At 49.8% G+C, this 15378-nt stretch overlaps 3 protein-coding genes across 10 annotated transcripts in view; 2 read left to right on the top strand and 1 right to left on the bottom strand.

Moving 5' to 3' along the window:
* The window catches only part of PPP1R14D (protein phosphatase 1 regulatory inhibitor subunit 14D), a 26522-nt gene extending 18439 nt beyond the window's left edge, over nt 1-8083 (top strand). Inside the window, exons 2-5 of one of the 2 annotated variants that reach the window (XM_003418660.3) lie at nt 546-824; nt 7395-7478; nt 7671-7703; nt 7908-8083. In XM_003418660.3, coding sequence (XP_003418708.1) covers nt 570-824; nt 7395-7478; nt 7671-7703; nt 7908-7973 — 438 coding nt within the window. In that variant the 5' untranslated portion in view covers nt 546-569 and the 3' untranslated portion in view covers nt 7974-8083. The remainder of the gene's footprint in view (nt 1-545; nt 825-7394; nt 7479-7670; nt 7704-7907) is intronic. The other variant, XM_064292187.1, reaches the window with a different exon arrangement.
* ZFYVE19 (zinc finger FYVE-type containing 19) lies at nt 8082-15145 on the bottom strand. Of its 6 annotated transcripts, none has more exons than XM_064292184.1 (12): nt 14795-15140; nt 13420-13541; nt 13196-13249; nt 12698-12816; nt 12452-12597; nt 11790-11898; nt 10780-10992; nt 10309-10388; nt 9905-10003; nt 9658-9785; nt 9459-9573; nt 8082-9357 (listed from the first exon to the last, which is right to left on the bottom strand). In XM_064292184.1, exons 1-11 carry the CDS (start codon nt 14846-14848, stop codon nt 9495-9497), a joined length of 1203 nt encoding a protein of 400 aa, XP_064148254.1. In that variant the 5' UTR covers nt 14849-15140; the 3' UTR covers nt 8082-9357; nt 9459-9494. The 6 variants fall into 6 exon arrangements, with proteins under 6 accessions (XP_064148254.1, XP_023414432.2, XP_064148256.1 ...); XM_023558664.2 differs by having other exon boundaries at nt 8082-9375; XM_064292186.1 differs by lacking the exon at nt 10780-10992 and having other exon boundaries at nt 8082-9375; nt 14795-15141.
* Nucleotides 15094-15378, top strand: part of DNAJC17 (DnaJ heat shock protein family (Hsp40) member C17) — a 40792-nt gene continuing 40507 nt past the window's right edge. The window contains exon 1 of one of the 2 annotated variants that reach the window (XR_002787866.2): nt 15094-15295. Coding sequence is in view for 1 of the 2 variants with exons in the window: in XM_003418658.4 (XP_003418706.1) it covers nt 15218-15295 (78 nt within the window). In the remaining variant the exon portion in view is untranslated. The remainder of the gene's footprint in view (nt 15296-15378) is intronic. The other variant, XM_003418658.4, reaches the window with a different exon arrangement.

The following is a 15378-nucleotide window of genomic DNA, read 5'->3' on the forward strand; positions in this document are numbered from 1 at the left end:
ACTGGGCCCACAACGGCCAGAGATAATCACCCGTCCCAGTCCATCCCCCAGTTCAAGACTTTGCCCCCAGTAGAGCAGCACTCCAGCAGGAGCTGTCTGACCTCGACTCCTCTGAGGTCCAGAGTGGATCTGGTCCCAGGAAGGTGAAATGCAGAGGATCTCAGGTGACTGTGCCTCAGGTCCTGTTCCAGTGCTGGCCATAGAGCACTAATTGCAGCCCTGAGCCCCTCAGGACCCAGGGCCCCTTCCTCCTCCCAGGGCATGGCACCCTCTTGATCTTTGCTCATCTGCAGTTTATATCACTTTGGGCCCTAGCAGCTGCAGAAAAAGAGGCTGAGGCACAGCTCTGGAGTGCCACTCACTGGCAGCAAGGAGGGTCAGAGACTGGTATTCCTACCACAAAGGCCTATTGCTCTTTGACCCCTGCCCCTCCCAGGGAGGCTTGTCCCTCCCTCACTCCTTCCTGCCTTCTGTGCTTCCTTTCCCCCTGTTTTTTACGTCCTCATTTCCCTCCATGCCCTTGACTGACTGGTGATTTTTCTTAGCTTCTTGCCCAGGCCAACCCTTCCATGCTGTCTTCAAGCCCTCCTTCCTGTACGTCTCCCAACCCAGACAGGGAGAATCCAAGTAAGAAGGTCCAGTGGTCTTCTGGGAGAAGAAGGACATCATCCACAGACTCAGAGTCAAAGCCCCATCCTGACCCCTCCAAAGTGCCCAGGTCCCGGAGACCCAGCCGGCTAACAGTGAAGTACGACCGGGGACAGCTCCAGCGCTGGGTGGAGATGGAACAGTGGGTAGACGCACAGGTTCAGGAGCTCTTCCAGGTGAGTAGCAAGGTGGACGGTGGGAGGAGGGAAGGCTGGGAGAAGATAGGGGACTTCAGGCCAGCGAGGCACTGGGAGAGAGCCTGCATGGAGACCCTCAGAGGAACTGGAGGGGTGAATGCAAGATGCTCCCGTGGAAATAAAGCTTTTTCTAACAGATGGAAGGAAGAAACGTGGGTTTGGAGTCCAGAAACCTGTCTCCTTCTGGTCCTGGGTTGGCCTATAACTCTCATTTATGATTTGGGGCAGATTTTTTAACATTCTTGAGACTTAGTTTCTTAATTTATGAAATGGGGCTATTAATGCCTGTCATCTCCTTCAGAGAGCTTTTTGAGGCTTAAATGAGATAGTAGAAGGGAAAATGCTTTGAAAAGTATAAAAGATGAGGTTATTTTTCTTTGTTTTATGTTTTTATTTACTCTCAACCTCAGCACACATACAAATCTACAGCTATGCTGTCCACTATGACAGCTACCAGCCATGCGTAACTATTTAAATTAAGTAAAAGTAAAAATTCAGTTCCTCAGTCACACTAGCCACATTTCAAGTGCTCAGTATCCCCATATGGCTAGTGGCTATTGTACTGTCAGCACAGACATGGAACATTTCCATCATCTCAGAAAGGACAGGGCTGGACTAGAGTGTTGTTGTTAGGTGCCGTTGAGTCAGTTCCAACTCTTAGCAACCCTATGTCCAACAGAACAAAATCCTGAGCCATCCTCACAATACTTGTTATCCTTGAGCCCATTGTTGCAGCTACTGTGTCAACCCATCTCATTGAGGGTCTTCTTCTTTTTCGATGACCCTCCACTCTACCAAGCATGGTATCCTCCAGGGACTGGTCCCTCCTGATAATATGTCCAAAGTATGTGAGACAAAGTCTTACCGTCCTCACTTCTAATGAGCATTCTGGCTGTACCAAAAAAACAAACTCATTGCAGTGGAGTGTATTCCAAATCATGGTGATTCTATGCATTACAGAGCAGAACTGAACTCCATAGGGTTTTCTTGGCTGTAATATTAACAGAAACAGATTATCGCACCTTTCTTTCATGGTGCTGCTGGGTGGGTGGGTTTAAACTACCGAAGTTTGAGTTAGCGGTGTGCAAACCTTTCGTGCCACCCAGGAACCAAGCGTAACCAAAAGTGAATGCTAATACCCGGACCTAACCTAGCCTTGATCTTGGCTCTGAGTGATCCCTGCCTTCTCCCCTTGCGAAAAAGCAGGTCCTGGCTCTTTGTCTTGGAAAGTGGTACTTTCTTACTTAGATACCACTGAATCTGGCTCCTAAGGTAGTAACAACCACCACTTCAATAGCAAGAATAACGTTTTGAGCACTTATCTATGTCCCAGGCACAACGCGAAGACTTGACATGCATTATTTCATTGAATCTTCCCCATAGCTCCATCAGGTAGGTACTGTCTTACGGCTGAGAAAATGGTGGCTTGGAGATGTTGAGTATCTTGCTTAAGGTCACATAACCAGGAAGCGGTGGGACCAGGAGCTGAAGCTGGGGCTCTGGCTGCAGAGCCTGAATGCTTATCCATGCGTCCAGTGGTTCACCACTCCTGAAGCACTTAAAAAAAATTCCGATGCCCCTGCTTCACCTCAACTGAATCTAAATTTTATGGGGAAGGGCATAGGCATTATTTCTTTTACAAGCTCCACAGCTGATTTTGACATGCGGCTGAGGAATACCAGGAATCCCACCTTGTGCATAACACATGGTCTTTGTTGCTCTTCCTTCTTGTCTCAAGTCATATATTTTTTCCTTGGAACTGGGAGCAGAAGAGGCACATACCCTAGGCCTGTGTCTGTCCTGACCTTGCAGGACACCTCTACACTGCCCTTTAGTATTTCCAGCATCTTCTCTTTCTCTCTGTCTTCACAGAACTAGTTTCAATTTCAAATTCTTGTGCACTTGCATGACAAATCTTGTATTACAGACACTTCAGGGAAAACCCTTTTAGACTTTGGACAGTTGCCAAAGAACCTTGTTTTGCAAGATTAAGGCAAGGGGGAAAGCTATACAGTAACGAGCCCATAACATTGGAAAACAGGACATGTGGGAGGACCACTCCCAGGCAATGGCCAGAATAAAAGGCCAAGCCTGTGGTTGCCATGGCAATTGTCCAAAGGTGCCAGGTGGCAGCTCCCCTCCCAATCCCTGTGCTTCTCAGCAGGAAGCAGCTGAGCGACTGGGGAAGCCCCAGGTGGCTGGTCATCTTGGGCACAAGCCACGGCAACACAGTCTTCAGCCTTACCCTACTCCAGCTGTAGCCCCATAGAGCCCTTCCCCAAACACCAGGGCTCTACCCTATATGGCCACCTTGTCTGGCACCACTGGGAATGTTCCCAGGATGCTTCCTTTTACTTGTTTTTTTTTTTTGGGGGGGGGTTAGTTTAGTTTAATGGGACCAAGTTTTCCCTTGTTGGAGGGCCCCACCTCTTTTCCCTGAGTGTATAGCCTGGTTTGGGGTCCTCAGAAGAATGAAGTAAATCTGGGGAATACAAACAGACTTGGAGCTCTGGAGCTCCTGTTGTCCAGAGATGGAATGTGGATTTGGTTTATAAGCAGGAACTTAAATGCCCAAGAGTCTCTATCCTATTTTATGGAGACCCTTGCTCAATAATATGCCACCTTGTGGATACCACTCTCTCGTTCTTGTCTTCCTTACCGCCAGACTCCTTAAAGGATTCGTCTACATTCACAGCCTCTACTTATTTTTTCTCTTCCTGTCACCCCTCAAATCACTGAAATCTGGCTTCTGCTCCCATCGTTGTATTGAATGGACTGTTCTGGGGCTAAATCTCAAGGACACATCATTAGGGAACACTGTTCATTCACCAAGAGTCTTGAAACATTCTTTTCCTGTCGCTTCCGTGACACTCTTTTTCTAGGTGGCAGCTGGCATTTTGATGCAACCTTTTTGATAGTGGCAACATCTTATAAGAAACAATGTATTAAACTTTCAACTTTAGAAAAGTATTGTCAGTTAATGTATGAAGCAAACAATTCTTAGCACATCTCTCAGTCTTAACCATTGCTGGCCCCCATGATGGAGAGATCAGGGGTAAGGGGTTTGGGGATAGAGTGGAGGTGAGAAAGGGGGTCAAATCAGGCAGTGCCTGGCAGGGAACTACCATCTGTAATATAATGCCACACGTTTACCACTTGCTCATCTCAGAAGCAGTTGTTTGATATATCCCCTCATTTTCTGAGAATTCACATCTCAAATGATCTGATGTTTTCCTAGAAGTAAAAGATACTTGAGGGAAAAACAAACAAAAAGTAATATTTGAGGAAAAGAATATTTGGACTATGATATGAGCCCATATTTTCAACTCCAGACTTTAGTGGCAATCTTTCAGTAATATGCATACCTTACATTTAATGTGCACATATTTAATATCATAAATTGTACAGTGGTTTGGGGGGAAGGACCCATATATTTTTAGCGGTGGAGTTCTAATACTTAGAATGTATCTTTATTTTTATGCCCACTCCAACTTCTGGGATTACAATTACACATATATTATTAGGCTGCTTGATGTGGTCCCATAGGTCACCAGGGCTCTGTTCTGTTCCCCCCATCAGTTTTCTTTCTTTCTGTGATTCATTTTGGTTAATGTCTATTGCTACATCTTCAAGTTCAGGGGATCTTTTCCTCTGCAGTATCTCATCTGCTATTCTGTTCAGTACATTTTTCATTTTAACCCAGTGACCCAGTGCCGTTGAGTCATTTTTTAAATACTGTATTTTCATCTCTAGATGCTTGATTTGGTTCTTGTATCTTCAATTTTTCTCCTTACTATGTTCATATTTTCTTTGTCTGCTAATTCCATCATCTCTGTCATCTCCGGGTCTGTTTCTATTGACGGATTCTTTTCTTGGTTATGGGTCCCTTTTTCTTTCTTCTTGGCATGATTTTTAGTTGGATATTGGACATTGTGGATTTTATGTTGTTGAGTAACTGGATTTGTTTCTTCCTTTAAAGAGTGTTGGGCTTTGTTCTAGTAGGCAGGTAAGTTACTTGTGATTCAGCTTGATACTTCTGAGGCTTGCTTTTAAGCTTCATTGGGGCGAGTCTAGAATAACACTTTATCTAGGGAATAATGTACCTCGCTACTAAAGCTTGGCCTTTCTGAGGTCTCTACTGAATTCCTGTGTTATTAATGATGATCTCTATCCTGACTGGTTGGAACTTGAATATCTCGCAATCCTGTGTGAGGTTTGGGAATCATTCAGCTCAGTGCCTCTATTTCTCTTTGCCTGGCCTTGTGAAGGTTTACCCTATGCATGTACATCTTATGTTTCAGCAAAGACTCAAGGGAATCTTTATGCAGATCCTTGGAGGTCTCTTTCTGTATAACTCTGTTTTCTCCAGAACTTTGCCCAGCAAATTCCAGTTCAACCTCCCTGAACTCTGATCTCTGTCACATCCATTTAGCAAGACCACTGTGTTCTGCTTGGAATGTCTCTCTCTGCTCTGTTGCCTTCAGAAAGAAATCCAGAGCAATTATGGAGTTTATCTTTTTTGTTTCTCTTCCCTCTGGAATCACAGTGCTGAGCTACCTGTTGTCCAATGTCTGAAAACTTTGTTCATATCTTTTGTCTAGTTTTCTAGTTACTTATGTTGGGAGGATAAATTTGATCCCTGTTCCCCTACCTCACATCATATATGAAAATTACCTAAAAATGGATCAATGACCTAGATATAAGAGGTAAAACCAGAAAATGCTTCAAAGAAAACATAGGAGTAAATCTTCAGGACCTTGTATTTGGCAATGGACTCTTAGATATGACACCAAAAGCAGAAGCAACAAAAGAAAAAGCAGATAAATTGGACTTTTTCAAAATAAAAAACTTTTTGCATTTTTGGGACATTTTCAAGAAACTGAAAAGATAACCCACAGAATGGGAGAAAATATTTGAATATCATATATCTGATAAGGGTATAATATCTAAAACATGTAAAGAACTTCTACAACCCAACAGCAAGAAGACAACCCAATCAAAAAATTGAAAAAGACTTGAATAGACATTCCTCCAAAGAAGATATGCAAATGGCCAATAAGAACATGCAGAGATGCTCAACATCATTTGTCATTAAAACCCAAACGCATTGCCGTCAAGTTAATTCCAACTCACAGTGACCCTACAGGACAGAGTAGAACTGCCCCTTAGTGTTTCCAAGGAGCAGCTGATCAATTCGAACTGCTGACCTTTTGGTTATCAGTTGAATGCTTAACCACTGCGCCACCAGGGTTCACATTTGTCATTAAAGAAATGCAAATCAGAACTGTTGACAGTAGAAGGAGCAAGGGAGGGTAGAGGGGGCTTTAATTTTAATTTTGTAAACTCTGTATTGTTTAACTTTTCTTCAATGATATAACTTTTAAAAACAGCTTTATAGAGATATAATTTATAAACCATACTGGTCACCCATTTAAATCACACAATTCAATGGTTTTTAGACATTCACAGGGTTGTGAAACCATCCTCCCCAAAGAAACCCCATATCCATCAGTAGTCATATTCCATTCCCCACCCCTCCCCCCCTCCCCGCCCCTGATAACCACTAATCTACTTTCTGTCTCTACACACGTGCCTATTCTGGACATTTCATATAAAAGGACTCATACAAACATGATCTTTTCTGACCAGCTTCTTTCACTACCATAATGTTTTCAAGGTTCATTTATATTGTAGCATGTATCAGTACTTCATTCATTTTTACTGCTGAATAATATTCACTTCACTGTATAGCTTATACCAGAGTCCCTGGGTGGTACGAATGGTTAAGTGCTTGACTTCTAGCCAAAATATTGATGGTTTGAAGCCACTCAGGCACCTCAGAAGACAGGCCTGATGATCTGCTTCTGCCTTGAAAACACTGTGGAAAGTTCTACTCTGCACACGTGGTGTCGCCATGAGTCAGAATCAACTTGATGGCAACTAACAGTTGATGGACATTTGGGTTGTTTGCACTTTTTGGCTGTTCTGAATAATGCTGCTATAGACATCCACGTGCAAATTTTTGTGTGGATGTATAATTTCATTTCTCTTGGGTATGGACCTAGGAGTGGAAATGTTGGGTCATATGGTAAGGTGGCATAGTGGTTAAGTGCTATGGCTGCTAACCAAAGGGTCAGCAGTTTGAATCCGCCAGGCACTCCTTGGAAACTCTATGGGGCAGTTCTACTCTGTCCTATAGGGTCGCTATGAGTCAAAATCAACTTGACAGCACTGAGTTTGGTTTTGGTTTTTATGGTAAATCAACATTTTGAGGAACTGTTTTCCAAAGCAGCTGTACCATTTGACATTCCACTAGCAATGCACATAATAAGTTTTGAAATTAAGCAGCTTTTTTCAAAGAACCCTAGCATCATTTCATGTAGAACATAGTTAAGTGTTCAGTAAGTATTTATTGAATGGAAGAATGAATGGGTGTTTTGAGTAAGGTGGGGAGAGGGGCTGAACTTGAGAAATAGGAGGAAGACAGGGAGGGAGGTAACTCCTGTACCAGCTGGCCAGGTCTCTGAGCCCCAGGTGATTCCTATCCAGGATCAACCAGCCCTGTCTGAGCCAGAGATTGACCTGGAGGCGCTCATGGAACTACCCACAGAGGAGCAAAAGACTCATTTGGAGGTTGGATGGGGGCCTGGGCCCCATGCCCAAGTGGTGAGGGGTTGGAGATGGGCTTGGACCAAGGGCAACCCAGGAACCTAGGCTCTGTCTCCTTGGGTGGAGTGGGGAAAGCCAATTCAGAGGTGAGAGAATTCCTGGGGTTCTGAGTTGGGCTATGACTTGGTGACCCACTCTTTGTTCTCTTCCATCCAGGCCATTCTCCAAAACTGCCCCCGGCCCACAGAGGTAAGGGACCCTCTGCTGGTCTGGGGATAAGAGGCCAGTGAGGGAGGTAGCTAAAGAAGAGTGTTTGAAAGGAAGACTTGGCCCAGGGTCTTTATCCCCTTCCCCAGTTTTGGAGAAATGGGGTCAAGGGAAATCAGGAAGGGCAGGGTGGTGAATGGATGTAACCCCATGTCTTGATCTCACCTCTGTCCGTTTCTCCATCAGTCCTTTATCTCTGAGCTACTCAGTCAACTCAAGAAACTCCGGAGACTCAGCAGGCCTCAGAAGTAAGCCTTGTGAGACCACCTTCAACAGCCTCAGCAGTGCCCAGGCCTGCCATGAACATCTGGATCCTGGGCTGTGGAGAGTCCTCCTTGGGACACAGACAAGGAAGGTGGCAGACAAGGAGGGACATTTGGACACTCCTAGTAGATGTGCAGTCACAGCTAGTTCCTGTCCACTGGGCTTTCTGGGAGCCAGACATGCTGTTGCCCAGGGATTTCCTTGGCAGCAGCCAAGTGGATAAAACCTTTAGGAGCTCAGTTGAATGGAGTGTGGACCACATCTGTGCTGAGGGGCGGGGGAAGGGGAGGGTGAAGTGATATACTGGAAGGCCAACATCCTGAGTCACTGGGACTAGGTTCTACCCACTTATCTCATTTATTCATCAATTCATTCATCCAAACAGGCCTTGAGAATTCAAAGATAAAGGTCATAACCCTGCTTCAGAGAGCTAGCAAGGTCCAAAGGCCAAGCAAAACACGCCTGGTTAAGACACTCAGCATTCTGGCATCACCAACAGGAAGGACACAAATGGCAAAGGCTAGTTTTGAATTCCAGAGGAGAGGTAACAGGAAAAGCCTACATGGGCTTGAGGGCATCAGTGAAGGCCAAGCTTTCCTCTACCCCCAAATGATGCAGGAGGCCTCAGGCTCTTTCTTGAGCTGGCTCCAGCCAGAGACAGGAAGAGAGAAGCAGAGGCTATGAAGAGGAGGGTAAAGGGTATAGGCTGAGGCCAGAGGTTGGGAGGTGGGAAGTTGCTGAAAGACAGACACGGGGTCTGAATGGCAGCCAGATCAGGGCATGTGCCCCAGGGATGGGGTCTTTTGGGAGTAAAGCCGCAAGCTGGGTCTGCCCCATTCAGACACACATATTTCCTGCACACCTTGTTTGAATACTAGAGGGGCTTAGAAACCCAAGATGGTGGGCCTGGTGGCTAAGCTGGGCTGCCCAGAGCAGGAAGCATAATTCAGATTCAGTTCAGTGGAACGAATATTCATGTCTACCAGGATGAGGCCACCTAATCAGGATGGGACTGCTCCTTCCTAGAGGAGCTTCCAGAATAGCTCAACCTTTCCCCTCATACCACAGGACTAGGTTTGTAGCCTACTCTGCTCTTGCTGCCTTTCACAGGGCCCAGACTCAGGGCTCACAAGCTTCAAGAGATAAGAAATGCTGGGTACAAAGAATCAATGTTCTTTATTAAACCCAGTTAAGTGCCGGGGCTGGGCCCTGGGCCCTGTAAGCCAGGTTTCAGGGCTCATCCTTAGATTCAGTCTGGTCCTTTCCCCATCATGCCTCTCACTTCCAGCCCAGGCTTCTCTGCTCGAGGGCTCCCGAGACTGCCATCCTTCTCGTTTCACCAATCATCGTCTTGCGTGGAGAATCTTTCCTCCTTCCCGGAATACCGAGGCTTAAGAAGGGGCGCAGCCATCAGCAGTGTAACCTGCTGATGCCAACAGTCCCCAGCATGGGCGCCCCAGCCTGTGGGGCTACCTGTAGGACTGCCTTTCTGGGTGGGCCACGGTTTCCTCAGTGCTCTCGGCCTGCTTGCGGTGGGCAGTATGCATATGTCTGGTGTTCTTTAAGCTCAGAGGCATCATGGCCCTCCCTGTGGAGGGAAGGAATGCATTTCAGGGTTCCCTGCCAGCCCTCGAGCCCGCCCAGTCCCACAGAGCACTCTGCCTGCGCTCACCGGAAGCAGCGGGCACAGTAGAGATCTCCGTCGCAGCCAGCACAGCGCAGGGTGGCGTCCTCATTGCAGATGCAGCACCAGGGCAGCTCCTCTGCCTCAGACTCAGGACTGGAGGTTGCAGCCTGGACCTTCAGGGCGTGGGGAAGAAGAAGGAAACAAGGTAGCCCATGGGCCATGGGAGCAGTTGGCCAGGCATGGGGAAGGCTGTGATGACGACTTGGAGGGCTATGTCTGGGGCTTTTCTCACCTCAGGCTCTGTCCTGTGGGGTTGGGCCCGGGGCCGGTGAGCTGGCTCTGCAGGGATGTTAAAGCCACTCGCCTCATCCAGGGCAGCTTCTTCAGTGAGCTGTGGACAGGGCCGAGAGGTCTAACTCCCTGCTCCAGCCCCAGGCACCCTGTCCTGGCATTTCTGTGCTCTGTAACCTCAGCTTCTCATCTTCCTTTACCTGCCTGTGGCTGCCGACTCCCCATCTTAAGGAACTAGGAGCAGGCCTGGGCCACAGGAGCAGTGGGGCCCCAGCCAGAATTGGAGCTGCAGAGTGACTGCCCATCCAGCCTCAGAGTGGTGATAGGGTGAACCGGGCCAGGTGGGTGGTAGGGCAATGAGGCAGAGAGGACAAGGGCTGCTCTGGTGGGTAAGGCAGGGCCCACCTGCTGCAGGACTCTCTGGATGGCTGTCTCCTCATCCTCATCGTCATCACTGTCTGGGAGGCGATAGTCCTGGAGGGTCACTTAAAGAGAGAGGCGGGAGCAGGAGAAGGGAGAGTGAGGTTGAGACCTATGACCTGACTGGCTGTACTCTTGCCACTTCATTAAAATGGAGGAAGCTGTTCGCTTCCCAGCAGCACTTGTTTCAGAGTTGTGCAGCCTCTGCAGCCACTCTGATCAGCCTTTGTGCCACCCAGAGACCCTACCCATCTCTGCCCCACCCCTGCAGGGCTGGGCCATCACTGAAGTATGAGGGCTGGGGGCTGGGGGACAAGAACAGAAGTCTCAGCACCCAAAGGGACTGAGGGTTCCGTGGTCCCTGATTTCTCATCCACTCCTTTGCCCCAGCACCTCCTGGGGCAGGGGAGGCCTTGCTCAACAGACATGAGAGAGCGGCTGCTCCCCATGCTCTACCTCCTTCAGGGTCCAGGCCTCGCAGCACAGCCAGCCGCTTGGCAAGGGCCAGGATCCGCTCCTGCCTTGTGTTCTCCTCACGCAGCTCCACTGCTGCCTCCGCCAGCAGCCTGCTCTTCTCCTCCTCCAGGGACCAGGCGGCCTGCTCCTTGGGTTGAACACTCTGGGTCCCCCTGGAGCCACCCTGATTGAGGTCGTTCTGGATAGAGGCAGCTGAAGGAGTGACAGTCAGGGAGGCAGAGACATTCCAAGGCCTCTCATTCAGAAGCCACTGGGCCCATTTCTCAACTTTTTTTTTTTTAACTATAGGTCATCAGCTTTCTGTTCAAGCACTAGCTCCTGTGGTTTATGTTCATTTGAAATGAAATCAGTATTTCCTCCATTTTTCCAAACATCAAATACTAATAATCTCGGACCTGCTCTTTCCAGCCACAGCCATTCCCACCCTCCTGATATTTGAACATGCTGCTCTTCTGGTAGATGCCCCACAATTGAGGATCACTGCCCTAAAGCAGGGATCAGGATATGGGGCAGCAGGAAGCCAAGGCTGAGCCAGCTCTTTGCTGTTCAGGGCTGGGGTTAGCATTTCCCAGGAGCAGCACGGACAGGACAGGAGGGAAGCCTAGGTCTTACACATCACTGGGCGGAAGGGTTTTACCAAGGCAGATGATGTGGCTCTGACATGGTCGCCTTTAGCTTAGTTTCAGGGCAAGCAGGTTTGAAGCCAGACAACCTTAGTTTCAAGGCTCTACCACTTAGTAGCTGTGTGACTTTGGTGTCTAGCCCAAGGTGTAAGTTACAGGCAGAACCGAGGCTGATTCTAAAGCTCATGACGTAACCACTAGTCTTACACTGGCTCCCTTTGGAGGGAGGACTCAATAAATGCTAGCTCTTATAATGTTGACTGTTGTCTGATTTATATTCATCTCCCCGTAGGTGGGCAGCAGAGCCTCTTCCACCTGGGGAAGGAGGTGGGGCAGGTCCCTAGGGAAGCCAGGTGCAGGGCTTACCTGGGCCTCTTCGTTCCCCGCTCTCATCAATAGCCACCTCGGCTGCCAGCTGTGTCAGCAGATCCTGTGCCTGCTGGGGCTGGGTCCTGGTGTCTGGTGGCTGATGGACCTGCCCAGAGGACAGAGCTTCAGTGTGCAGGGAGGGGAAGCGACACCATGAGGCCCAGAAGCAGTCTTGGTCAGGGGTGTATACTAAGGAGTTCTCAAAGCCCAAGGAGTATCAGTACCAGTAGCCGTAAAGATGATTCCAACTCATTGCGACCCCCTGTGTGTCAGAGTAGAACTGCACTCCATAGAGTTTTCTTTCAGAAGTAGATTGCCAGGCCTTCCTTCTAAGGTGCCCCTGGGTGGATTCAAACTGCTAACATTTTGGTTAGTAGATGGTACTTAACCATTTCACCACTCAGGGAAGGGGGATTAATTCAGGCCCATATACTCTAGTGGGTCTGGCAGTGCCCAACAGGACTGAGGGGCCACCTTTTCGTGCTCCACCCAATCCTGCTGCTCACCCCTGGTTCCCTGGCCTGGTAGCAGAGCTGAGGATCAGGGGGTGGGGGTGGGAGGCTTTGCTAACTCTGCAAAGTACATGACCGAATGTGCATCTGGGCTTCTGCTGGGCCCTCTCCCTAGGACCTCCTTCCCACCCAAGCCATGGCACCTACCGGTTGGGGGGCCTGAGAGGGCAGAACTCTGCCCTGCAATGTGGCAAGCCGTGCCTCCATCTCCTGGGTGGATGGGATGGAACCCTGGGCTTCGTCCCTCAGTGCAGCCAGCCGGGCTTCTATCTCTGCCTGTGAGGGCACTGACTCTGGAATTGGCATGGGAGGGAGCTCTGTAAGGCCAGAGGAATCCCAATCCCGGGAGCCCCTGGCTGTGCCCTTCAGACCACCCTGCCCACCCCCACTCACTGGGCTTGTTCTCCTGGCGGAGCCGTGCCAGGCGCTCAGCAATGACCTGGTCTTGTGGGGTCAGTCCCTGGCTCCGGGGAGTGCCGGGCTTCTGCTTGGCTTCCAAAGCTGCCATGCGTCTGGTGGGACATGAGACAGAGGCTCTTGAGGAAGGCAGGGAGTAGGGAGGAAGGTGACCACTTACTATTTCCCATTCAAATCATTTCTGTGCATCTGGTCGGGGGCGGGGGGTCTCTAATGGGCACCTTCTGTGGCCCTTGCTCATGTTGCCCTGCAGCCCAACCCGGCTTTAGCAGACACGGCAAGGTCTACCAGGCGCCTTTTCTGGGGAGAGGGCTGATGACCTGCTTTCTAAGCCCAAGAGGGAAGTCAGGAGCCTGAGACAGGGATTCTCTTCACCCTGTGCTTGCTCATTTATTCTAGGAGCTGGGAGGACAGTCCTACCCTGATGGTCTTTTGTTCTCTACCCATCCCCGTCTCTTTCTCTTTAGCACTTACTTCTTATAGTTCTGAGGTGGTGACCACTTAGAGGTGTTGGCAGGAGCGGCCCCTCTATAGTGAAGAAATCTAGTGTCAGAATTCTGCCACCCTGCCAGGCAGTGCCCTTTCCTCCCCCACTCCCAGTTTCCTGGGCTGACACCTGATCATAGAGCACAGGGCTGTAAGAGCTGTCAGCTGTCCACTGCCATGCTTGGCTGGACCCTGGCCACCTCGCCTCTCACCTGGTCAGGACCTCGTGGCACTGCTTGCAGACTTTGTGCTGGGTGTTCCCAGCCCGGGGCACTACTGCACTGTAGCTGAGGCAGCCAGAACAGAAGGCCCGGCCACAGTTCTTACAGCCGCACTGCAGGAAGAAAAAGGAGGCTATACCTCTCACGTGCCCCTGCAGGCTCCTCCCTGGGACTCCTCAAGCACACAGACAGGGAAGACACTGATGTGGTGACCAGTCACTGAGAGGGGGAAGAGGAGTGGGGCCCCTGACGCCTGGGGAGAGACAGGGGCTGCAGGTGGGGCAATTCCTCAGTCTCCAGTCTCTTATTCAAATCAAGTACAGCTTCATGCAAAATTCCCAGTGCTTTCTACCCCAGCTTCAATTCCCAGGCACAGGGGTATAGAAGGCAGAGAGACAAAGTCTCATGCTTCAAGTCACTGACCCTTCAACAAAGGAGAATCACAGAGTGCAGGGCCCACGCCTTCTCTGCTCTAGCCAAGTGGGCGGGTGGCTTGGTTTGGCATAGAATAGTAACAATAGCCTCTATTTATTAAGCACTTATTGTGTGCCAGGCACTGAGCTCAGTACCAAACATTCATCTGATTTAATGCTCACAATTTACATACATTACCTTAATAAATTTTTATAACCACCATTTATTGTCCCTATTTTAGACGGGGCCAGAGAAGTTACATGACTTGCCCAAACCAAGGAAGGTCATCGCGTGAACAGGACAGCAGAACTCAAATTTGAACCCTGACCACCCTGGCTCCAAAACCCAGGCTAAGTGCTACACCATCCTGCCTCCCTGTGTGCCATAATTCATTCCATCTGGTCCTCATCTCTTGGTCAGATGCCCTGGACATAGCTAAGGCACAGGAACTTGGGAGGTCCCTGAGGTCCCTGCATGTCTTTGCAATGGTGCCCTGGGGGCAGGAGGAAGGACAGTAATCTAACTCAAGAGACCCGGGAAAGGCAGGCTGCGATGGAGAAGAGAATAAAGGGCATGTGTGATGGAGAGTGATCACAGGGCATTAACTAAGACCGGGCTGCGGAGGAGCAGGTTGGAGAAGGAAACTGCCAGACCGTACATCTGGCGGACAGAAAGGCGTAGCTTTCCAAAAACGACAGCAGCATGCTTTACAGTTTATAGGGCACTTTCAACTCCAGATCTCACTGGACCCTCACAACTCCGAATGCGAGGCAACATTAGTCCCATTTTACGGAAATGGTAACTGAGGCTCAATGAGTTCATCAAAACCACACAGCTGGAAAGGGGCTGAACCGGGCCGTAAACACTGCAGTCTTCGGACTGCAAACCCCGTGTTTTTCCCTCCGCTCCGCGTCCTCCCTGGCCCTCCTGCCCCCGGGGAGAAAAGACTCGCCTCCTTCTTGAAGAGTGTGAACTTGGCTGCGCAGCCGTAGCACCTACTGTCCATCTTCGCTCCCGAAACGTCAGGTTTGGCAGAGCTGAGGTCACGCAGGCCAAGCCAAGGACCCCTGGACTTTCACCCAGCACCGCCCGGCACTACACGCCCACCCGGGCGTTGCTGCTGCGGCCTCTGGCCGGGAGTCTGGACAAGCCACGGGTGCCTGAGCGCGGCCGCGGCGGGGCGGGGACTGCTGGGAGTCGTAGTTCTTTCACGACAGCCCGCCTCCCTCAGAGTCAGGCCAACCAGACCCAGAACACTACAATTCCCAGGGGGCTAGACGCCATTAAGCCTGGCCGAGCCGGGAGGCCCTCGGGAGTCCGGACGCACGCTTAGGCTCTTGGGAGTTGTAGTACCAACCGAGCCAGGGTCGTAACCATGGCGGTGACCAAAGAGCTCTTACAGATGGACCTGTACTCGCTGCTAGGGATTGAGGAGAAGGCGACGGACAAAGAGGTGAGAACAGTGGCGAGGAGGGCCGATCCTGAGCCGTCCTTCCTGTCTTAGCACCTCGTCTGCTGCTGGCACTCGGTCTCGAG

This window comes from Loxodonta africana, chromosome 10 (genome assembly GCF_030014295.1).
Source record: "Loxodonta africana isolate mLoxAfr1 chromosome 10, mLoxAfr1.hap2, whole genome shotgun sequence".
In the NCBI taxonomy this organism is placed as follows: Eukaryota; Metazoa; Chordata; class Mammalia; order Proboscidea; family Elephantidae; genus Loxodonta; species Loxodonta africana.

Coding starts and splice junctions, on each gene's coding strand:
- ZFYVE19 (XM_064292184.1), bottom strand. CDS start 14,848: ATGGACAGTAGGTGCTACGGCTGCGCAGCCAAGTTCACACTCTTCAAG. Junction 13,250..13,419: donor TGCCACGAGGTCCTGACCAG/GTGAGAGGCGAG, acceptor TCTTCACTATAG/AGGGGCCGCTCCTGCCAACA. Junction 11,899..12,451: donor CCTCTCAGGCCCCCCAACCG/GTAGGTGCCATG, acceptor TCCTCTGGGCAG/GTCCATCAGCCACCAGACAC.